Source organism: Triturus cristatus, chromosome 4_2 (genome assembly GCF_964204655.1).
Source record: "Triturus cristatus chromosome 4_2, aTriCri1.1, whole genome shotgun sequence".
Taxonomy (NCBI): domain Eukaryota; kingdom Metazoa; phylum Chordata; class Amphibia; order Caudata; family Salamandridae; genus Triturus; species Triturus cristatus.
In genome coordinates, this window is record NC_140586.1 from 688,266,484 (window position 1) to 688,291,997 (window position 25,514).

Below are 25,514 nucleotides of genomic sequence, written 5' to 3' on the forward strand. Positions count from 1 at the left end.
TTTGAACGCTGGCGCGAACGCGCAGCGGACGCGTGCAGCGGGCGCGCCTAAGGGAAGCCTGTCTGCGCTCGTCCATGCCTCGGGAGCGTCCAGCGCCATGAGGCTAGGAGATCAGATTAAAAGCCAATCATATACTCATTCGGAACTTCTAGCATTAAAGACGTCTATCTGTTGTGGTGACAGTGAATCAACCGGCATACATAGCATAGGGAGGAAATGTCCTCTCTGCCAGTTTTGCTTGCAAGATAATTTTCCAACCCCTGTTCCTCACTCTCATTCTGCTAGATCCCCCCCAGTTGCGGGCTGTGCTTATTAATGCCCGCTCCTTAGTCAAGCATGCCCCAGACATATATGAACTCCTTTCTGACCACATCCTGGATCTGTTTGTCACCGAATCCTGGCTCAATGACTCTTGTGCACCAGTCATTGAGGAAGCTTATTCCTATGGGATATAACATTGTCAGAGCCGACTGTTTGACTGGCAGAGGGGGAGGGGTTGCCGTAGTGCTAAGAGACACCTGGGTTTTCACCAGTGAGGTGACAGCTGGGCTGGTTGACGGGGAGGGTCTCGATTTCTCCGTTGTCTTGTCTCCGCACGTTACACTAGGCGGCACATTGGTGTATCGTCCCCCCGGCCCTTCGAGCGCCTTTTTGAAGAGTTTGGACGACATCATTGTGCCTCTTGCTCTCCGTTTCAAACACTTTCTCTTGCTGGGTGATTTTAACATTCATTTGGACTGTCCCGGGTCTCAGGCTCTAACGAACTGAATGATTTGCTCGATCTGGCGCATTTAACCCAGTGGCTGAAAATGCCTTCTCACTCTGGCGGCCATACGATTGACCTGGTGTGCTCCAACTTTGGACTATCTATTGAGAATCCTATCCAGGTCTCTTGGTCTGACCATTTCTTGGTCCATTTTTCTTGGCCACTGGGATCATCGATGCCCCCCAGTGCCTTTACTTTTTGTAAACCTCCCCCAAAAATTGAAATTCCCGCCCTCTACACGGCTCTCTCATTCTCTCGCCCGGTGCTTTCTAGCGACTTGGATTTGGCGGTCAACGACTTTGCCACCTGGATCAAGCAGGGTGTCAGCTCTGTCTCTCACCCTAATTGTAAAAAGCAGTCACACCTTTCTCCCTCTTGCCCTTGGTATTCCGGTGCATTAAGAGAGCTCAAATTAGGCTGCAAAGAACTGGACCGCCTTTGGCATTTGGAGTATTATCCATCAGCGAAATCTGCTCTGCGGAAAGCCCAAAACATCTATTACATATTACTCAGCCATCAAACTGGCTAAGAGTAGCTTTTATGCTGAACGTATTGCCAAAGCAAAAAATAATGGTAGAGAGATCTTCTCCACTGTAAGAAGCTTTCTGACACCTTGCGCCGAACTATCAGCCTCCCCCACTTCATTTCAATGGTGTGAGGAGCTCTCCTCTTTTTCATTGGGAAAATACAAGCCATCCAAGATAGCGTGATGAAGAACCTTCAGGGATCTGAGGTATCCCACCATCTGCCTCATTCCCCCCCGCTGTCTGGGTCGCCCTCATGTTCTGCCTTTTCTCCTGCTACTGGCTCAGATATACTGGCCATTCTTAATACTCTTAAGTCAGGCTCCCCTTCTGACCCATGTCCTGCCAGAGTACTGGCTGGTGTAGCTGAGGTAATTTATCAGGAAGTGACATCAATCATTAATCTGTGTGCACGGCGCAGGTTCCTCTGCACTGGAAGCAGGCCAAACTACTGTCACTCCTAAAGAAGCGTTCACTGGATCCGCTATTAGCGGCTAGTTATCGTCCCATCTCTCTTCTTCCAGCCCTGTCCAAGGTCTGCGAAAAAGTAGTCTTCCGTCAGCTGGACACTTTTGTTGAAAACTCCGGTGCCCTCCATCCGGCTCAATCCGGATTCAGGAAATGTTACAGCACTGAGACTGCTCTAGTGGAAATGGCTAAATCAATCGGGGAGTGCCAGGAATTAGGCGGCAGGGCGGCTCTGGTTTTACTGGATCTCTCTGCTGCCTTCGATACGGTACCCCACCATCTTCTACTCACTCGCCTGGCTAACATCGGCATCGCAGGCTCTGCCTTGGACTGGCTGAAATTTTTTTGGAAGAACCCTTCCAGCAGGTCTGGTCACCTCCTTTCTCCTCAACTGTTAGGAAAGTGGCTACGGGAGTCCCTCAAGGTTCTACCTTGAGCCCATTACTCTTTAACATCAATTTGACACCTCTTATCTAACTGGCAGAGGAGCTGGGGGCAAAAATAATTGCTTACGCCGATGATACCCAGCTCCTATCTACTTGGAACGGTGGTGACCTGTCGACTTCTCGAGCGCAGAATTGCCTTTCCTCTGTGTTTCAATGGTTGGCACGTGCCCAACTGAAGTGCAATGAGGATAAGTCAGAGGTGCTGCTATATGGCTCTTTTCCACCTGCCTTCCATGAAAATATGTGGCCGAACGACTTCCCTTGTCCGAAGTCAGTGGGTGCGCCTGCTAAGAACCTTGGAATATGGTTTAGGGACTATTTCCGCGTTGCGGTGCAAGTTAAGAAACTCACTGGCATACTTAAATCTCTCAGAATTTTTTTTTCCTCTTCTTCCCAGCCAAGCGAAGGAAACGGTCGCTCGGGCACTCATTCTCCCCCGCTTGGACTACGCCAACGCCCTTTACTGTGGCATTCCCGGCTATTTGCTGAGTAAATTACAAACAATTCAAAATGCCACTGTTAGACTTCTATTTAACATCTCTAGAAGATCTAATGTGAGAAAGCTTTTGCGTGACCTGCACTGGCTTCCAGTGGCCCAAAGAGTGCAATTTAAAGCTCTTACGGTGGCTCACAGAGCCCTGCATGGTTTGGGCCCTGTATACATAAGGAAACGGTTCTGCTTTCATGTCCCTAATAGAGCTTTACAATCTGCCACCCAAAATTTGATGGCCATCCCCCGCTTTCGTAGGTCCCGGTTGGGAGGTCAGTCTATTTCTGTCAAAACTGCGCTGGCCTGGAATTCTCTCCCTTTAGAAATTCGGAGTATTCAGGAGCTCGGTCCCTTCAAGAAACGACTCAAAACCATTCTCTTTAATTAGCTGATCCAAACATCTCGCTCTCTCAGGTTCTCTGATAACTGCTCGCGCCAGGATACTCTTGAGTAATTGAGCGCGCTATAAAATCCTGTATATCATAACATAACATACATTATACATAAACCACATTAGACCACAATCACATAAATCACTTCTCACTTTGCCAACTAGGCAATTGTCATAACATAGGGAGTGCCATAAGGCAAACAAATTGACATCATGAAAACAATATTACTGCGCATCTTCCGCCATCACATTAGGATACTCGCTGTCCTGACTATTTAAGGCATCAAAATTACATACATTAGTATTCCAAGGCATGGAACGCAGCAGTTAAGTTATCAATAAAGCATACGTCATAAAACCTCTTCCATGTGCCTATCATGCAGGTCCTAAAAGGAGAGTTGTTACTCTATCTTAGTAAAGCAACTAGTAACATAGGCATCTGGATGTAAGAGCTATGCAGACACTGAAATGCATAGCTCAGGCACATCAATCGCTTAGCCTAGCCGAGGCCCTGAATGTAGGCCACAGGAACGCCTGTGTCCCTACTACCGCTAATGCTGTCAATTTCAAGAAATGCCCTCACAGTAGGTAGTATTGCAGCTGCTCGTGCGGTGCAGCGATGAGTGGATTCAAGCTGAGGGGAGGGAATGGACTCGGTCCCTGGTGGAGACCAATCAGGAACTTGCAAGGCAGCCTCACTGGCTACCTGAGGCAGGAGGCATTAGGGTTCTCCCTTCCGCTGGGTTGCAGCACACCGATCCAGCTGCGAGGCTTGCACTATCTCTCCCACAGGGTAGTGTCCCTGCTCTACCTGGCAGTCGGTTTCCACTGCAGTGCTGCTGAGGCACTCAGCACGGCGTATCGCTTGGGACTGGGCCACCACCTGTGGTAATTCCTTTCCTGGGTGCTCCGGGACTGGTGGCAGGCAACACCTAATGCTTCTGTGGGGTTCGCTCTGCTGACAAGCAGTCACCCTCGAGCTCAGCAAACCTCTCGGGCTCATTACAAAGAGGGTGGGTGCTCAGCCCAGAACTCATGCCCACGGGCAAGTACTGTCGAGAAAGTGCAAGAGAGACTCCCTAGTGATGAAAATACAGGCAGGGTATCCATGCAATAAAGCCTATGAATTTCCAGTAAATAAAGCGCTCACCACGCTCTCGTTTGGAGTGCTCCTTTTGGCAAAGGTGGCACACTCTTCATACCCTTGGGTCCCAAATGGAGCTCTCAACATGCCTTTACTTCTTTAGGGAAAAAGAAGGATATACTGACAGGCCAGTTCATTCTCTGCTCCGGGCAGGAGCAACCACTGCAGGCCCTCCAACCCCATACAAGTTAGTGGCAGCACTCCTCACAAAGCTTCTCCAGCTCTTCTCCCAGACAGGTTATTCTTTTAAGATATTATATGATCTTTCTCCTTTAGTATTTTGTATCCCTAACACTTCCAACAAGAGGTAAGCACACACAAGTCCTTGGAGATTCTCCACAAACAGGATACCACAGCAGGACAAAAAGTGTTAGTCCTTTTCTCTACCACACACAGAAGCAGCCATAGCAGGCCAACCCACCCCTCACAAGGCAGTGCTCTTTACAGGGTCCTTCTGCTCTTTTTGGTAGGGTACTCTTGTTCCTTGAAGTAATCTAAAGTCCTGGGGATTTAGGTCTGATACTAATACCCCATATTCTCAGTGTTCTCTTTGTGGTAAGGGTCCCTGAACCCAGTCTAAATCAGTCATGTCCTCCCTGGTGCAGCATGACCACAGGGGGCATACAGCATTGTGAAAATGAGACACAGCCATTTCAGGTGCAAGTGAAACTCTTGCCACCACTCGGTCACTAAGTGCAGACCAGGTCTATTCAGCCCAGCGATGAGTCACCCAGGCAAATCAGGGCACTCTTCAACCCCCGCCCCACAAAGTGACGGTTTAGAGTGAATGCACATCCCTAGCTCCTGTCACTCTAACACCAGACGCTGAATACACACAGTCGGAGGCACACAGGATGGTAAAGCAAGAACATATCCACTTTCTAAAAGTGGCATAGTCAAACTCAGAATTTAAAACCACCTTTACCAAAAGGTGCATTAATAAATTCTGAGTTCAGAGAGCCTTAACTCTATTTCTCTCTCTTGTCCCTATGGAACATTAATCTTGTAAGATGTTACAAAGCAACTCCCATGTAAGCCGATGGGACAGATAGCCTTTCAATATTGAAAAACGAAAGTGGCAGCCTTTCACTATCAGGACTTGTCACACACACCAGTACATGCTCTACCTTTCACATACGCTGCACCCTGCCCTTGGGGGTACCTAGGACCTACCTTTGGGGTGCCTTACATTTAAGGAAAGGGAAAGTTTGGGCCAGGCAAGTAGGTGCACTTGCCTGGGCATCATTGCAGTCTACAACTGTGCACATAGACACTACAGTGGTAGGTCTAAGACACAATTACAGGGCTACTTGTGTGGGTGGCACACTCAGTGCACTTTACTACGGGCTTACCAGTAAATCAAATATGCCAATCATGGATAACCAATCATTGTCACAATCTATACAGAGAGGTCAGAGGGCCAGATCTAACGCCGCTAACAATCACCATTGTCAAAGCCAAATGTTCTGCCTGGTTTAAAACGTATGTCAGTTACTGGATTACTCAAATTTGCATGAAAATGCACCATTTGTTCCCAGAGGGAGAATCCCCCTGAACCCCACTTACGATAGGCTCACTCGCTATGCTTGTTTACCACAGGGCACTAATCCCGAACCTTTACACCCCAACCACTTTCAAAAGTCACCAGCCGCCACTGAAAAGCTTAAAAAAATGAAGCATGGCTCTGTGACTCATAATACATAACAATGACGTTATGAAGGCTGAGGAGTGTGCTCAAAATTGAAAGGAATTCTATCTAGGATCTCAAGTCTTTGTGGGGAAGGAGGGTGAGAGATATGGGGTGGTTTTCCTTCTCCAGCTAGGCAGAAGTCCAAGTCCTGCTGGTTAAGTACGCCCGTCTCTCATCCGAACTGATTGAGTTTGATAGAGACAGGAGATGATGCAAAAAGACACTAGGTGGTTTTCAAAGGCTCAAAGTTTCCATGCAATATTTTGCAGGTAAGTTCTAAAATAGACTTAAAGGTTTGAACGTTTTTATCAAGTCGAAAAGGTGTACACATTTAGTGGGCTGCCATATTTTCTCTTAATGAAGTTTAATGCAATGACTGATCTGCACTTATTATAATGCATGGTGGGACTACGGGCTAATCAATTTGGATACTGGTGTGAACTAGCAATACTTTTATGTTGATTTTTGTTGATCCATAGTAGGCGTTTCAGTGCTTTGTCAGTGATAGCTTTCGAGAAAGGTTTAATAGGATATTTGTCAGAGTTTATTAATATTTTAATGCCTGCATTTGACATGTGTGGCTGCATTACTGTTGGGTGGTGAGATCAGTAAGTTTGAGGTAGTTTTTAGTTGGCTGATCACCATTATGCTACTTGTGTTTGCTATGTGTCGGTCTGAATGTTCAGTGTTACTGAAAAACAGAGTTGCGGGGGGGGGGGGTACTGTATGGAAAAGAATTACATATGGTATTGCAGGATGACTTTTGGTCTATGGGTATAGCATTAGACAATGGCGAGTTGACCAAGTACATAGCTCTTGAATATTGTGTAGTTGGCAAGAGTTTAAACAAAGTATGTGGCAAACTTTTAACTTTTGCTCTTTTTTTGCCAGAAGTTAAAACTCTGTTTATGAAGACATCGTACAAGACTCTACGACAGTGAGACTCAAAAAGGTGGTTTATACTCTCAAATGTTTTTAAACAACAATGGATGTGAATGGAAACATGAAAATGGGAGTTTGCATTGAAAGAAAAGATAGCAGTATCTTTAAACTTCTTGATTCCATAATAACATTGTTTTTTTTCTTGGTTTTTTTTACAAAAAGGGGCAATATGCAAGCTACTTTGATGCACTCCATGACACTTAATATATATTTATCATGTTTTTCCTGTGAGGTCTACGGGCTGCCGCATGTCTATTATTTTGGCATCATATGGATATTGACTTAAATGTATCTGTTTTTATGATGTGCACTGTGCAAACCTCCTTGTCTGCTCATCATCTCTATGAAAACATCGCTATTGCCCCGATCTATTGCCTGGTTGAAGCCATCTTTAGCGAGGCTAGAAAACCCCAAACCATCCCCCCAAAAAATAAAGATAAAGTCCATACACATATTTCCCCAAGGTCTGCATAACAGATTGCAGCCAAGTAGGTCTCTATAGACTATTTTGTTTTAAACACTATGCAGATCTATTTAAATGAAGGGCGCAGATAGCCTATCTATTAATAATTGAGCACGGGTGGTCAATTATGCACTGCAATTCCAAATGTAACAACAATTTGCTTTTCTAATGTCAAGAAGAGCAGCATTTTTCTCAGGGCCTGATGGCTCGAGTTTGAATCACTCCCAGCGCTTTGTCCATTGTTAAAACGTCATCTGACACCACACTTTGTTCCTGTTGGCGATTTTATTTATACTTAAAACATGCTTGCTTCATCTGCTCCCGTACAGAACCAGGAAGGTAAACGCCTCGAATGCCCTGGAGCGCTACTGCTAAGGAAAGCGCTATTTTAGTAAGCTCTTTGCAGGCTGCTTGTCCTGTCAAATCTGTCATTAAACCAACACTGAACAGATTGCCTGTAAGAACTGATATGGTGACATTCCATCATAGTTAGAACTAATGTTGCACACATGTTCCCAAGTTTGAGGAATGTAGTGTTAAATGACTTTTTAAAATGTTAAACAGAGTGCAGATAATCTTGGGATGTCTAGTTAGTGCCAGACTACATGGCCATTTCCAAGCCAAAGGAATCTCAAACTCCTGCAGGTTTGTTTGGCTTTGCTAATACTGAAACCATGAGCTGGAGTCACGCAAACAGTCTATGAATAGTTGGGTTTACAAGTGAGTGAAGAGCAGGTGCAAAGGTGTATATCTCTCACAATGTGTGCAGGATCTAAAACTTGCACATGCTTGCAAATTATGACAAAGTTTAATATAACCTCTCAACCCACATGCTCAAAAAACAGATGGGCTCCTCTTTCTTCCATATTTGCCGAATAAAGAGATTCCGCAAAACATTACTGCAGAGCACACTAGCTAACCAAGAGGGCAAGTGTGGTATTAAGAAAAAAAATACACTGTGATTAATGGATGAACAGAGCATTGTCAGAAAGAGGAACTTTGTAAGGAAGAGTTTTGTGTTTATCCGAACTATTGGAAGTAAGAGCATTAAAGGGCTAACACAAACCCTTATTTCTGCATCTACATAGGCAATGGCATTTTTAAATCCGGTCTTATCTGCACCCAATGTTCTCTTTTTTTTGTAGTGTTGCTAGACATCATTTCATTGGAATTTTTAAGTTCTGCACTCTTTGTGACAACATTTCGATGCTGGTAGACAGTGTAATTTGCACTTCTAAATGGCTTTGTTAATTTGTCCCTATTTCAGTAATGTAACTGGCAGGGTCCAGATGTTTACTATAGGACACTTTAAAGTAATGAAAAATTGTTAATTGTGTGTAAAGCTTTGATCGACCGTCACAACTTTCCTGTCCGAAGCTGTTTAATCCAGCACCAATCTGGAACTAGTGAATTTCAAACGTGTGTTGTAAAGAATGATAACCTTGTGGAAAAAAATAACTAAAAGGACATAGGCTTGGATGTCTGGAGAAACCAAAAGAAATTAGTATTTGCCTGCATTATTAATTGGCTTAAGTTAAACTACTAGTGAAATTGACAACACTTTTTTTGTTTATAAGGATGTTTGTGTTCTTTTAGTGGTTGAAAAAAATGGCTGTAAGTGTATCAAAAGTAAAAAAATCATATGTTAAGGCTGATAAAAATCAATGCCAAAAATAACCTGTTACTACAATATTAAATAGTCGTTGCTAAAATGTGGAAATGGAGATTATCTTGTAATTTACTCCTAATTATATTAGGAAGATCAATTATTTGAATCACTATTTGATAGGGATTTAGAGTGCATGGCATTTCTTGTATTCATTAATAGATAGAGGTGTATTGTAGAACAATACAAATACTCAAGCTAGCTAAACCATGTTCTTAATCATCAAGTTAATTCAATTACTTTTTTATTAACATTTTCTTGAAATGATCTTGCATATTTCAAGCTGTTTCTGAAGGTTCTAAATACAGGTGAAGCCAGTTAACATAATTTGATTAAATTCTTGTGAAAAGCCCACCAATATTCATGCCAATTATATTATAACAATGAATGCTTTGCAAAATATGTTTGGAATGCGTAGATTTATTTGCCACAACCTACAATTTTAAATATTTTGTGGTGCATCAGTAGAGATTTGTACAATGTTTGAATGCCTATGGTTTGGTGCAACTGGTAAAGATGTGTTCATCATAAGCACTTTATATTTGTAATGTTATTGAATCATCTAGTTCTGTAAACTTGTGTTTGGATGGCCCATGTTTAGTCCACTCAGTTGTAATGTTAAAACACTAAAATATTTTGTCAAATAGTTTTTTTTGTGTATAAAGATTTTAAGAAATCTACTTTTTCGTTGTATATTACATAAATGTTAATAAAACTTGCATGGTTGTCTAAAATATAACTTTTGAAACGTACTGATTGTCTTGTTTCTATACTTGTAATTTTAATAACATGATAAGGGCTTTCCTTATTGAATTATTAATTGTCTCATTTCTGAAAGGACGTTTCATTCATTTTGGTAGTCCACAGTTGTAAGCCAGTGTTTAATTTTACAATAAATTTGACAAGCTCTTCTTTACTGTGCATTTATGTGTAAGATTGCGGTCATTATTTAAAGAGGGATTCTTTAAACAGGGTATTGCAGTACATTTCCATACAGTTAAAGTAGCTGCACATACTAACCAAAAGTATTAAGTGGCACATGTTGTCTTCGTACAGCTTGGATGTTTACTGCAATTATTACTTCATCCTAAGCAGTATATGTGATGGTGGTAATATTACCTAAAATAAAAATGTTAAGAAACCAACCTATCTTGAGCCCAAGCAATATATGTGATGGTGGCAAAATGCACCTAAAATAAAAATGTTAAGAAACAAACCTAATTTCAGCTCATCCATGCACTTTAGTTGTGGACTGAGTGGATACATGTAATGCTTGTTTTGCATTAGTACAAATACATTTCTCTGAAATCATCTCTAATTTGGTAGGAGGTGCCACTTAATGCCTTTCTATTTTAAATTTTTCTCTAACATACCTGATGTCCATCCTGCAGTTTCCTTTGTAGGTGCCTCTAGTAATCCCATTTAAATTGCCTGCTTGAAAAAGGAGTCTACTATATGGTTGATCTAGATATACCAGTTGGACACAGTCATGTAATCTTCTCTTTTATTGCCCTCTAGATCTTTAATTCTACCTAGTCTATCCCATAATCCGGTTTTACTTATGTACCTGTACCTCACTGGAGTTCAATGAAATAATTCATTAAATGTGTGCATTCTTGTGTTAAGCCATATTTCTATCATTACACCACATCAGCGTTTGATAAAGTTGTACATAAAATGTGTGTTTTTAATGTTACTGCACTAACTGACATTAACAATATATATAAAATATTTAGAAACCCTAACAGTTAAATTCATATAATTAGTAGACTTCTATTTGCATTATGGCTTCCTGATGTGAGGTAAGTGGGTGTAAAACTGTGTTACAGCACCACTGTCACAGAAGAATATTAAGTTGAGGTTTCAAGTGCTATTGTAGTCTTAGTAGTTAGCCTCATGATTGTTCAGGTCATGACCAACTCAATTCACTATATCAGAAATGTTACCCTTCTTCCTCCATAAGCACTGAAGCTTTGAATTACGTTTTTTTGTTTGTCATCACAATTACATAAAATATATACTCAAGTAATCGCATTCAGGAAAACTGTGGAAAATGTGCATACACACCCAGACCATGAAACTCCTTGTTTGTGCTATAAGTGTTTCTTGAAGACAAGTTTTTGAGCAGATGTATACTATCATGGCACAGAGTGAGCAAGGCATAAAAGTGCTACCTGAGCTTAATCGTCATGAGTTGCATACAAAGTTTGATTATAATATGTTTACTATTCTATCCCAATATGTGAGCAGATAAATTAGAATGCTGGTTTGTGCTAAAATAGTTAATACCAGTATGGCTTACCACAGACGTAATTGTGAGTGTACATGTTTTTGAGTCTCTGATCTAATTTTATTTTCATAAACCTTGTAAATAAGACTTCTTTTTTTATGTCACCACTGCTATTAGTCCATGATAGCTGAAGCTACAACATCAAACCAATTAATTATCAAATAAAGAACTGCCAGAGAATTTATTTAATGCCTTCAGAGTCTTTTCATTTGGGACAAACCATTTGAATTAATAATTTAAAAGGAGTTGCACTTATTCGTTCACAAATTAAAATATTTATAAAGATGATCTTGAGGTAATATACAACCTAGACGTTTTAATGTACACTGTCTGAAGTTTATTTTACTGAAGCTTGAACTTGATACCCACTCTATGAAAACAAGCATGCAAATTAATAAGTGTGCACAAGGTAAATCTAAAATGAATAAATCCCACATAGGTCCAAAGATGTTCAGGGAGCTGCATTTAAACATCATTGGTTTAATTTGTGGGCTGTTTAACTCACAGCTATCAGTGAATATTCAGAGTGTTCAAGACTAAATGGTGCATGTGAAGTTAGTCTCTTCATACAGCCGTCTTTTATGATCATTGTGTCCTCAGAATACCTAAATTAGCAGTGCCATACATGAAAGGCACTCTTGACATGAAGTTGTGTAACAAACTAAGTCTGCCTGTTCTATCCCTGATTAGGTTTAGTATGAAGAAAATCTTTAATAGGATGACAACCCTCACCCACCCAGAGGTTGGGATGTTCATCATAGGGCTTATTAGTCAAAGTGTGTATCAGTGTGAGCTACTACCTTGGTCACAAGGCCGCTTTTAATGTCCCAAGTGTATTTGTGTTGTGGTGTCTTATTGGAGAGAAGTAAGTTATTATAACTGCCTACTGATAGACATACATCGTTATTACTGACTACACCGTGTAGGATTAAAAATAGCACAGGAACACTTTGACGCTGTTATGAGGGAAACCTATCTCAATCAATCAGTTGGGGACTTGTAAAATGTGACTACTCACCCGTGAGGGTCTCAAGGCACTGGGAGGGGTGGAGGGAGGGGCTGCTGGTCAGACTGGGTGGAGGATCATTCGGAAGAGTCGGGTCTTGAGGTCCTTTCTGAATTGGGTCAGCAAAGTGGATTGTGTGAGGTGGAGGGGCAACTGGGTGTTCCAGATTTTGGTGGTGTATTAGGAAAGCAACCTTCCTCTGGTTCTAGCCTGGTGGATCCTGGGGTTGTAGGTGAGGGTGAGCTGGGAGGATCGGAGTTGTCTGGCAGGTATGTAGAAGGTGAGGCCATGTTTTAGGTATGCTTGTCCTTCGTCTTGTAGAGCTTTATAGGTGTGAGTGAGGAGCTTAAAAGTGACTCTCTTGTTGACAGGGAGCCAGTGGAGTAGTCAGATGTTGCATCATGGGATGTCGAGGACCAGTCTGGCTGCGGCATTTTGGACTTTCTGTGGTTTCTTGAGCTGTTTCTGAGTGAAGCCAGTGTACAGTGCGTTGCCGTATTCGAGTCTGCTGGTAACGAGTGTGTGGGTGACCATCTTTCTGGATTCTGTAGGATCCATCTGAATGTCTTTTGTAGCAGACAGAGCATGTGGAAGCAGGCTGAGGAAACTGCATTGATTTGGCAGTTCATAGTGAGTGATGAGTCCAGTATGATGCCGAGGTTGTGTGCATGGTCCGTCTGGGTGGGAGAGATCTCAGAGCAGCTGACCACCAGGAGTCGTCACAGGCTGAAAGGGTAGGTCCCATGATGAGTACTATGGTCTTGTCCGAGATGAGCTTGAGACATCTCTGCCCTAAATGTTGCCCCTAAACAGGTCAGTTGGCTTTCATCAGGACTGTGACTCTGAGGTAATATACCACAATTTGTGGAAACTAGTTGAATAGGTATTCTAGAAAATATATGATAAGAGACCAGATCTATCTGGGGGTGGGTTAAGCATCCACCATTCTAACGAAACTCTAATTTATAGGTAATTGTGCCTCTCTACCCGGGGATTACAGAGAGAGATTAATCTTGTTTTAAAGCATTCACATCTTCACATGGCATACATCCAACCCTTTGGATAAAAATTAGCAATGCAATACTTTCCAGGGCACACGTGCCTTATTATTAGAGAGATGAGAAATATGATGCAAGACATTCCCTGATTCATATTCCACATTGTGGGAGTACTTCAAAATGCATATATTTCGTCCACTAATCTCACTCAGATTTGCACAGTGAAATTGCTTCTCTGCTCAACACTTCCTCAATGCATGTACTCAACTCAAACCTAAACTGCAAGTCCACAGTCTTTTTCAAATCTTTTTCAACTTTGGAATTTTAAACTGAATTAAATATAAAGTTCCCCAAAGCCAGCAGAGGTTTTCTGTTATGTATCCATGATCAACAGTGGCCCCCAGATCAATCCCTTAGTTCAACATAGGTCAGGAAATGAACACCACACTATCAACCTTCAACTCCTAATATCTGGAAATTGAGCTGTTTCTACATCATGTTTGTTCTCCCATTCAGGCCCCTGATAGGACCATGTAGTGGATGTAAGGCTTCATTTAGAGTGTGATGGGTTTGGGATAAAAACCACTGGATGTTCTGCTTCACAACTCTTGTGATTCCCATGAACATTTATAGACGGGGTGGTAAATTGTTGTGAAAGCGGATCCTTCACTGACCTTACAATTAGAAATGACCTGCTGATGACCCTTGCATCCCAGGGTTGCCATCTTCATAAAAAGGAGGGCCAACAACGATTTCACCTGGCCAGGTATGTCATACCATGTTAAGTATTTAATTGCAGTCCTTGTCGCATTGAGCCGATTTCTAAACTCTATCGATTTGCCAAGACATGTGAGCTAGCAGAGTAAAGTAAGGAAGGAAATGCTGTGTGTGTATGGTGTCAGTTTGATGTTAGGTGTGATAAGTGTATTCATTGACCACCTTATACTAACACTAATTCATTAACAATAATTGAACAACTAAACACAAAGCACTGACGTTTGGTGTTCAACAGAAGAGAGAAGGTTATAGCCCTTGAGTCTCTGAACTGCACAATATAAAGTCCTGGGCTCAAATCCTGATTTCCCCACTTGATCAACTTGAGTGATCCACAATTGTTGCTTTACTTCACTATGTATTAATTTTCTCATCCAGATTGATGGAATTCAGTACAGGATCTGCTCTCTAAAAAACCTGGCTTGAATATGAACTATTACTTCACAGTTAATAACGATTTAGTCAATATAAATGGAAAACATGACCGAGAGACTCCTTTTAGGTAACTTGTTTCAACATCGTCAGGGCATGGGGTTGTTATTGAATGTTTCGGGTTTTAAAAATAAAATCCTTTCAATGAGTGTCACTCAATTCCTTTACCCAAATTAGATGCACTTGAGACACTGAGAAATGTTGGAATGCATTTTTTTTATTTTAAAGTGTTTATCATAATGTTTCATGGTATTTGTTGCCTGCTTTATTTTGATAGTATCAGACTTCAGGAGGTAGCCCATATACCTTGAAGAGACTAGGGCAATCTATATCATAAAACAGTGTCTCAAAAGGGTATAAATTGAAGGTCAGTTACACATAGCACAACTAGTCGCTGAGAATAGAATCAAAAGGGAAGAAAACCAGGGAGACAAACTGTTTTTGTAACATAAATTGTATTAGTGAATTTACATAATTGACATATTAAGTTTCATATAATCAAACGTATGGGAGGCACTGTGTTACACTGAATGACATAACCTGTGTGACACAGTGCACAAGTGCTCGTGAGCGGTAGTGACAGCCCAAGTGACACATGAGGAAGTATGTCCAGCGATAGGAGGGGATGCAACAAAAAGAGTGAAAGTAAACATTTTTATATAGTTAGGACACTCAAGCAATAAATGGTAGAAAATACAAATTAATTAAGTCTGGTATCCTTGATTGGGGTGCTGAGAGTTCCGCTGTAAAAAGTCACTATGTATTAATTTGCTCACCAGATTGAAGGAAGGAATTAAGTACAGGATCTGCTCTCTACAAAACCTGGCTTGAATATGGCTAATATGAACTATTACTTCACAGTTAATAACAATGTAGTCAATATAAATGGAAAACATGACCGAGAGACTCCTTTTGGATAACTTGTGGCAACATCGTCAGGGCATGGGGTTGTTATTGAATGTTTCGGGTTTTAAAAATAAAATCCTTTCAATGAGTGTCACTCAATTCCTTTACCCAAATTAGACGCACTTGAGACACTGAGAAATGTTGGAATGCATTTTTTTATTTTAAGTGTTTATCATAATTCTTCATGGTATTTGTTGCCTGCTTTATTTATTCTGATGCGTTGGGTCTTAGAGCCAAGCAAGACTCCTAGCTTGGCTGTCCTTTTCTCCCACAAGAAATGTCTCTTACGCCCTTGATCGCAGACACTGTTTGTTAGAAATGGGAATTCTGGTTGGCTAGGGCTTGCGCATAAGTCCGGCAAAAACCACCACTCTAGTCAGGGCAAGGGAGTTACACGCTGAAGATAACCCTTGCTCACCCCCTAGGTAGCTTGGCACGAGCAGTCAGGCTTATCCCAGAGGCTATGTGTAAATCGTTTGCGCAACACACACACACAGCAGCAACACTAGGCACACCACAAAAGAAACTCCACACAAGGTTATATAAAAGATAGCCTTTGTATTATCCAAAACACATTAGAATCATAATCACACAATATACACTGTGCCAACTGGCACTAGGCAATATTCACAGGGGATTATATACATGACAGTGCCAATCGGGCCACTGTCAAAACCATCACTCAGAACAAGTAGCAAACGAAAGACATTACCAGTAATTACTGGCACAATATTGACCTCAGCGTTACATCACCTTAGCATTAGGCATAAAACACATTGTGCATAAATCACAAGCATAAACACATGCAGCTTTGTAGAGCCTTTCGCTCTACCAGTTATTCCCAAAAATGACCCAAGGCCAACCGGCCTTTCACCGGGGCTCAAATGCTCTTTCCCAATATGTCCGGGCGTAAATGTAGGGCCTCTCAAGTAGCCCTCTGGCTGCCAATGCAGCGAATATACTGCAAAATGCGCTGTGGGCATGGGGGTCTCATCCCTTCCTCATCAAGATGCCAGAGGAAATGCCCTGTTGCAGCTGCCCGCGCTCTCGCGGTGCAGCTGAGGAATCACCTTGGCACTGCTATGCCTCCTGAGCCCCCACTGGGACCCTCAAAACAGAATCGCCCCCACGTTGCAGCTGCCCGCGCTCTTGTGGTGCAGCTGGGCAAAACAGCACTGGCACTCACAGTGCCTTGGGGGCTCCTCCTGTATCGTCATCTAATCAATGCCCATCCGCTTCAGCACTGGCCCACAGGGCCTCCTCCGCCCCCTTACTGTGACTTCTCTTTGGGGAAGAGGAACTAAGCACATGGCGGGCACCAGCCAATTGCGGTCCCAGCCCCACTCACCGGGGCTTCGCCGGACTCTTCCGGTCTTCCCCGATGCTACGCAGCACGTCCGGAGACTCCCACGGCCTCGATAAGGGAAGCTTCCTTCTCCGTTCCTCTTGGGACTTAGGAGGCCCTCCTGTCACCTCCGACGGCCCCCTCTGTGCGTCGGGACTTCATCTATGCCTCCAGCAATGCTGGTAAGACACGCGGAGCTCTACTCCTCCTTACGGGGAGCCCTGCCCTCAGTCAGGCAAACACCGCCTGGCTTCTGGGTCGCTGCTCATCTCTGCTGTGGCTCGCTCTTCAGGAGACCCCACAATGCGGGGTAGGCTCCTGCTTTTTAAATCAGCATAAAACAAGAGGGTAGGCTCCCGCTTGGATCCCATCAGCAAGCAAATGTGGGGTGGGCTCCCGCTGGTAAATACACAAATGCGGGGTGGGCTCCCGCTAACAGGAGGACAAACGCGGTTTGGGCTCCTGCTCAGCAGTCATAAACACGGGGTGGGCTCCCGCTTTTTCTGGCAATGCGGCGGGGAATCGCCTCACGTCGCAGCCTCGTTCTGCAGTCCACCAGCACTCCTATTGGATTAAAAATATAGCGCTGTTAAGGCGCTAAGCCCACAGTCCCAGGGGCACAAGGCTGGGACCAGGCAGGCCAGCTCCCAGGGCCCTCCAGCAGGGGGGCAGTCCCTCGTGGCGGTTCTTCCTGGGGCCCAGCACAGAAATGCCAACTTCTAAAAGTGGCATTTCTAAAATAGTGATAATAAATCTGTGCACATCATTGCACAGCATTTATTATTACTATTCCAACCATACCAAACGTGACCTCGCTATCAGGAATTACTACTGAAACACTTATCAGGGAATCCCCAATTCATTCCTATGCGAGGGCAGCCTCACAGCAGTGAGAAACCAAAATGGCTGTTTGTCACTACCAGGACATGCCCCACACTTAAGGTACATGTCCTGCCTTTTACCTACAATGCACCCTGCCCATAGGGCTAGCTAGGGCCTACCTTAGGGGTGACTGACATGCAGTAAAAGGGGGGGTCACAGGCGTGGCACACACTTTAGGTGTCACGTCACAGCGGCAGTAACACTGGGCACAGGCCCTGCAATAGCAGAGGCCTGAGACAGGTTTGAAAGGCTACTTTGGTGGGTGGCGCAATCAGCACTACAGGCCCACCAGCAGCATTTAATTTACGGGCCCTGGGTCTCAGAGATACCAATTTACAAGAGACTGACCGGTAAATTAAATATGTCAAACAGGTGTAGACCAATTTTACCATGTTTACCACAGAGAGCACCCGCACTTTACACTGGACAGCAGTGCCAAAGTGCCCAGAGTCCTAGAACCACCAACACCATGTCAGACAAGCATTTGCAATGCAATAGGTCTCACATTTGCAAGAGTTAGAGCTATTAGCGTTGTAAATGGCAATGTCTTTTACTCATGTGTAGGCTGTCCGGTTTTAGGTTTAAACCTATAATAACTGATAAAACCCCACTGAAAGAGAAATAGCCCTCACAAGTGAAAACATATAAACACTGAAAAAACACCTACACCGCCACAAACTAAATGCCATTCAAAGAAAGGAAAAAGGGAGTGAAAGAGTCATTTTTTTCCTTCCTGAAGGGGCCAATACAATGTAACTTTGTTATCAAGCTAGCAGTAAGAAAGGCTGCGCTAACATTATTCTGCTTCAGTTTTGTTGTTCAGTGATGCCACTAAAATATTTCATTTTCTTCCTTTTGGTTTTTTCAGTTCTGTGGTCTAAAGATGCAGAGTTTAGAAGCATGTTTTAGGTCTTGTTTAATTATTTTATAAACTGTAGAGAATCAGGAAATATCAAAATCATATTTGATTTTTTCACTGATATGTAAAATGGCTGGTTTCATAAGAATCTTTCCTAATGTGTCATCACATTTACCCACAGAGAATGGGTAAAAACCCTTAATACATCAGCCCCCAGTTTCTAGTGAGTCAGTAGTGATAGTAGGCGAATTGCCAACACCTCAGGCTTTAAACATTCAATGCAAGGTATAGTGACAAGTATATGTGAAAAGAGCGCTATCACCAAGCATCTGGGATAGTGGTTAAAACATGACACTAGACTTTTGGAAAACATGGAATGCAATTTCACTTGGAATGCTCTGCAAAAAAAGTTATTTCCAAGTTCAACAAAGATTGGAGTGATATTGTTTGTATTTGCAGTGATTCAGCTACGTATATGAAAAGTTGTGTGATGACCTGGCAAAATTGATACCTGAGCTGAAGTGCTTCCCTATAAGAGATCCTTGCCACTTGTTAGATGGTATGCTGAAAGCATCTTTACAATCTTCAGAGTTAATGAAGAATGCTATTGATTTTTTAGTCCATTCTAGTGCACTGTTTTCTTATGCACAGGAACTAAAACGCAAATATTTATCATTTCGTGCTTTGTGTGGCATTAAAGAAAGAGTCCTCACAACTGTGTCCCTTAGCTGATGGTTCTCAGTCCAAGGGGCTATGAATGGTATATTATCCATGTGGCAACTGTTTTCAGAATTTTTGCAGAGTGATGATGCCAAAGGCAAGAAATGTGAGGATCTTTGGTCACATATTGATAGTGATGTGAAAAAAGTACACTCTACTGCATTCTTAGGTTTTTACAGGAAAACCTAACTGCTGTAGTGGACATAATAAAAAACTAGAGTCTGAAAAAAACCTTGTCTGCCAAGTGTTCAGCATAATTGGTGTAGATGTGAAACATCTCCTTGAGAGTAGGCCGGGCGACACCTTTAGTGACTTTGAAACTGCAACAAGTTCCGTGTTAGAGCGCTTGCCACTTGGTAAGCAAAGCAATGATAAAGAGCAAATCAGGAACTTTTATTTTACAATATATGAGAAATGGCTTGCAATGATGCATAGAAATGTCCCTTCACCACCAATGGCATTTGAAGTCAATGAAACCTCACTGTGGTACTCTGTTATCGATCCCTTCCGTTAAGGGGAATTTCCACAGTAATTTCAAAAGTGCTTCTTCATTTTTGACCGCTACAACAACTCTGAGGGCATAAGCGCCCAGATCAAAGCAAATGCTGCAGAACCTGCCCTGAGAATGGCAATCTTCAAGCGAACCAGTATTGGGATGGAAAGCTATGTCAGTGGCCGGAGTTAACAAATTGTGTACTGGATGTTTTGGCGTTGCCCATCTCAAGTGCCAATGTTGAGAGGGCCTTTTCACAGAAGTTTACATGGGAAGGAAAGAGCGAGCACACATGACCAAAGACTCACTGAAGAAGTATTGTATGGTGTGTGAGAAGTTGGCCTGATATATGATGTCACTAATTCTAGTGTACACCTTGTATCAGTCCAAACAACCCTTATGGTGATTGGTTGTAAAGTCAACCTTATAGACCAGCTATCCTAGTGGTAGCATAGACAAGAGCAGTCTTAGGCTAAACTCTGTATGGCATGTGAAGCCAGCTGTTATCCCATTTGTAATCCCTTGAATACCAAATGAAAGGACACCACAACAGATATATATAAAAATAGAATGTATTTATTCTAGTCAAACCCTCAGCACTCTTTATGAGATTCGAGGTAAGTACAACACAGTCTAATTTAAGCATACATTAAGTCACACAGGTAAGTAATACAGTTAGGCCCTAGGGGCCACACAAACCATATACTAAGTAAGTGGTATAAGAACCACTGTCACGAACACAGGATAGGCCTAGGGAATCGCTGGGGCTACACTATACTACCAAAGGTTAGGAAGTGGGAGGCCCACGGGATTCAGGTGCAGAGTGGAAACACTCACGCGTAATGCGTAAAAGTCTACAGAAATAGTAGTTATTAGAAATTAACAGTTTTAGGACACTTCTGGAATAGCTAGAAAGTCGAGACTCGGAAACTAGACCCTAGGATAGTCAATACCCTTGTGAGCACTGAAGTACTCAAGTTACCTAGCCCATGGGCTGCGGGTGCATAGGTGTGAACTTGCGTCGGGTTTCGTCGTTGACGTCTATGGATGCCTGAAGGAAAGTTGCTGACAGGCAGTCAGTGAAGAGTGTCCGGTGGATCCCAAGGATGGGATCAAGAAGGAAGGAACCTGCAAGCAGAAGGGACAGAGTCTAGGTCACCAGCCAGGAGCCGGGAAGGAACCAGGAAGGAACCAGGCGATGTTGTGCCGATGCAGGTGAAGAGGTCAAGCTTGTCGCAGCAGCCACGGCTACCAATAGACGTCGAGGACAACCAGGACCAGGAGGTGAGCTGTCCCACGAAGACTCTTGCTGGCGGCGTCGATGTCGAGCTAGGACCCAACAAGCCTTGGCAAGCGGAACCCACGCAGGATGGAGGACTTGCTTCTGGTGCAGACCAGGAAGGTCTGGGGTGCTTCTCTTTCACAGAGGAGCGGGTGCCAGTCTGGAGGAGCTGGACCAGCAAGATGAAAACAAAGGTTCGTCATCGCAGAGGCTACTAGCCAACGGGCCAGCAACCGGACAACACGTCGAGCAACTCAGGTGCAGAAGGGCCCCACGCAGAACACGTGAAGTGTGGGGAGCTGATCTTCTTTGCAGATGGTGCTCGGGATTGGGGCTTCTCAATTCCCCAAGCACAGCCTCGAGGGAGCCTCGGAAGTCGCGCTAGTCAGTTACTAGCCACTTTTCCCAAGTCGCCGGTCCCACGTCCCTCGTCGCCTCAACGGGTCTCAGCTTCACTGGAGATGTGGATCTGGTTCAGAGGTGTCTGGAAGTCTCGGCGCTGGTCAGTCTCTGCGGTCGTCCCTCGTATGATCAGTCGCAAAGCAAGCAGCAGCCGCTGGATGGTGCCTGGTTGCCCAGGGCGGTCACTCCTTGGCCACAAGGGAGATTTCTTCAGTCTTCTTCCTGAGGTCGAATGTCGAAGGTCCAGAGTTTCTGTTTAAGTTGCAGATTAATCTAATTTTCAGGGCCAAGCTACCTACTGATATACTGGGGTAGTGGGCTGGGCTACCTGCAAGGTCCCTCCTATGGGTGGGACCAGGAAGGGGAGTGGCTACACCCCCCTTTCCTTTGTCCAGTTTCGCGCCAGAGCTGGGGCTGGAGTGCCCCAGCACCGGTTTGAGCTGGACTATGCATGGAGCACCTTGTGTGCCCCAGGCATGTCTCATTCCTTTCAGCCCTCCCTGCCCCAATACACTAAAGTCTGTCTGGGGAGGTGGTAGCACCTCCCCAAGCAGGAAACCTATTGTCCAGGCCTCCCTGGCTGGGAGGGCTCCCAGCTGCAGGAGGTCAGACTTGTGTCTGTGGCAGCAGCATCCGTTTTGTGATGCTGAGGCTTTGGTGAGAGTTAAACAGCTAAGTAGGATTTTAACATGTCTCTCCCTCTAGAAGGGAGGAATAATATCCTCATCACCAGAAATGGTATGGGGGTATTATTCCAAAGTGTTAGACACCTTACACGACATGTTTTGATAAAGCCAAACCATAGTTACCATAACCGTTTAAGATTATAAGGTACTTTAAGAGTATATGGTAGGCTATATCAAAGAACAGCTATAAGGACATAGTTCCGAAAGCTGCAGACAGGCTCAGCTCATGCTAGAGCACCATCTCACATGTTACCAAGCACTCTGCCTCCAGGATTGTTAAGGCCTGCCATAGGAGTGGCTGATAGGTACACGTGTCTATATATAAGGTAGGTATAGGAATACTACACCTAAGCAAGGGGTGATTACACGACCTTGCCCCAGCTGAGTGATCAGCCAGTTGTGTCATAATGGAAGGCCAGGCCAGGGGTGGCATAATACATGCTGCAGCCCCTGGTAGGCCTAGGGTACACCTATACCCTGGGTACCTAGGGTACACTGTACAGGGTCCAATAAGGTGATCCTTACCAATTGGGTATGTACCTAGGGTACATGGAGTCCATTTTCAAGAGAGAGCATACAGCCTGAGACCCTGAATGGCAGGATCTCAGGCCAACTAAGTCTAGGCAAAAAGTTGGGGGTAACCATAGTCAGATATTCACCTTCCTACATGGTGTACTACAATAGTTTGTGGCCAAAATTCTATGTGGACCTCGTATACACTATACTTACACTGTCTATATACCATGCGATAACAGTGCAGAAAGCAAGCAATAATAAAAGCAAAACGTTCCATAAACACCGGAAAAACACTTTTTGTAGTTTTTAATGGCGCGAAAAGGGATAACCACTGAAAACCACTGTTTTTTTAAAAGTATTGAAATCACTTGAAAACACTGAAAAAACCCCACCAGAATTTACCAAAAATAGAAACTGAAAACAGGAAAGCCTACTCATGTGTTAACAGGAACATTGCGTATTAAAAGCACATTGCAGCCTTCCTTTCTATATTGGAAGAGGGGAAAAAACAGAGGACACTTAAAGAGCAATAGACCCAAGGCCGCGCAGTTTAAAACTCGGAGAAACCAATGTATTGTTTTTGTGATTTTGAAAAGGAGGTCCAGCAATATAGCGCGTTTTCCGTACACGGGTTATTTGTGTCATAAACTAGCTTCGCCCGTATCTAAGGGTGCACACACAGATTATTAGTGTGTACACACACACACACACACAGGTTATTATTTGTGTTAGTCAGCTGCTCTCGGCGGTAGCACTGCCCTATTACTACGGAGATAGTTGGCAGTTGCTTTTAAAGTATTGTTGTTTTTATGGCCTCGGAGCCGTTCCTTCATCAGCTTTAATTCAATTACTCCATGTTCGTGCGTTATAGCAAGACTGGCAGCTGCTGTCCACATGTCCTGTCTCCCGTAGAGGGCGCTCCAGACCACATCAGCAGCATTGCATTGAGGGTGGCGGAGGTGTCCAGTAAATGGAGCTCAGAGCAACCAGACAGCTGTCTCTGCATTCTACTCAGAACTGCACACATCAATAGCAAAGCGCATAGAAACTCGAAAAATATTACTCATTGCCCTGCAGGCCTATACATTGCAATGCAGTATTGCTTTTTCACGCTGCCTTCTCATAGAATAGGTAATAGGCACTGCCTCCATCACTTCCTGCCCACATTGAGGGGTGTGCAGCTGCATCTTGCACTGCCTGCCCTGCCCACAGTCAGGGATACAAACGCAGCATCTTACACTGCATGCTTAGCGCATGAGAGGAGCAAATTGCACTGTAGGCACTGTATCTTGCTGTGCATGCTCATCACTGGAAAGCTGTGCAATCCCTTGGACACAGGCACTGCATCTTACAATGTAAACTTACAGCATACTTCTGAAGAGGCATCGCGTCCTATGCTGCTTGGTCACGAGAACCAATGTGCAAACTGCACATGGCACTACATATTTAGATGCCAGATCACTTGCATGAGATGGTCACGCTACAGTGGGGATCACACTGCAACTCGTCATGTAACCTACTCTCTGGTGACAGCATGAGTTATGCGCACTGCACTGTAGACTGCACCGGGCACTTCGGAGAAACCAATGTAAAGTTTTGTGATTTTGAAAAGGAGGTCTGGCAATACATCGGGTTTTTCCATACACACGTTATTATTTGTGTCATAAGCTAACCTTGCCCGTGTCTAAGGGTGCATACACAGATTATTAGTGTGTACACACACACGGGTTATTATTTGTGTGCGTCAGCTGCTCTTGACGGTAGCTCTGCCTTATTACTACAGAGATAGTTTGCAGTTGCTTTTAAAGTATTGATGTTTTATGGCCTGGGGGCCTGCGTCGTCCGCTTTAATTCAATTACTCCATGTTCGTGCGTTTATCCTGAATGACAAAAAGTATGAGAGAAATCCACATCTTGGATGAAACGTGCACAGAAAGACAGCTGTGCACTGCTCTTGTGTTCAAAGATCTGCCTTATCAACAAACTCAAACCTCTCACACTCCCTGGGGGTACCCTACTGAAGAGCTCTGCTGGCAAGCAGCTTCTGTGCACTACGATGAGACTTCAGACTACCGGCGCTGAACAGAAAAAAATGGTTTAACCCTCGCACTGAAGTGAACCCTCAAATACAACAGGTTATAGATTAGGCAGACTACGAGCTGCTTTTTGCCAATATTCTAATTCCAGGGCTCTAAATCAGACAAAGATGAAAGGTAGCATTCTACTTCGTTGTATGCCAACCGGGCGCATTTGTTCCTCGCATGCTAGTGCATACGACTTTCTTGCTGCCCTGGTAAAAACCTGCGTCACGCTACTACCGAATGGCAAAAAGTATAAGAGAAATCTACATCTTCGAAGCGTGCACAGAAAGACAGCTGTGTGCTGCTTTTGTGTTCAAAGATCTGCCTTTATCAACACACTCAAACCTCTCGCACTCCCTGGGGGCACCCTACTGAAGAGCTCTGCTGGTAAGCAGCGTCTGTGCGCTACGGTGAGATTTCAGACTACCGACCATGACCACACAAGCGAAATCCTGTACCTTAACGACTCCGACAGATTTTTGGGAGAACACCTCCATGAGCAACCTGTACGATGAGTTTTTAGTTTTTGTAGAACGACAGCGTGCATACTACATGTGCGCATGCCTTGTCAAAATGCAATTGTATTTTAAACAGGCTGTCGCCATTACGCCAACGAAAGTTGCTTGTTTATATTTGCATCGCACTTTCACATTAAGTGAAAGCACGATGCAAAAATAAATGCGCGTGTGAGCTAAATCTCCAGTTCGGGTGGACGTGGCCCAAGGGAGACAGGGAAGTCACCAACACCACTTCAAAAAGAAAAGCGACGACAATAGATCTCGCCAAAGCGAGTAGCGCATGTGCTGTGTCGCTAGGCGAGACCTAAAAAAAGGCTAGGAGGAAGGCAAAAAG

At 43.8% G+C, this 25,514-nt stretch overlaps 1 protein-coding gene across 6 annotated transcripts in view; it reads left to right on the forward strand.

The window, feature by feature from the left end:
* FYB2 (FYN binding protein 2) overlaps positions 1-6,948 on the forward strand; it is a 438,738-nt gene extending 431,790 nt beyond the window's left edge. For all 6 annotated transcript variants that reach the window (XM_085602511.1, XM_085602512.1, XM_085602507.1 and 3 more), the window contains exon 16: positions 6,811-6,948. In XM_085602511.1, the coding sequence (XP_085458637.1) occupies positions 6,811-6,817 (7 nt within the window). In that variant the 3' untranslated portion in view covers positions 6,818-6,948. The remainder of the gene's footprint in view (positions 1-6,810) is intronic.
* Positions 6,949-25,514: the final 18,566 nt, after the last annotated feature.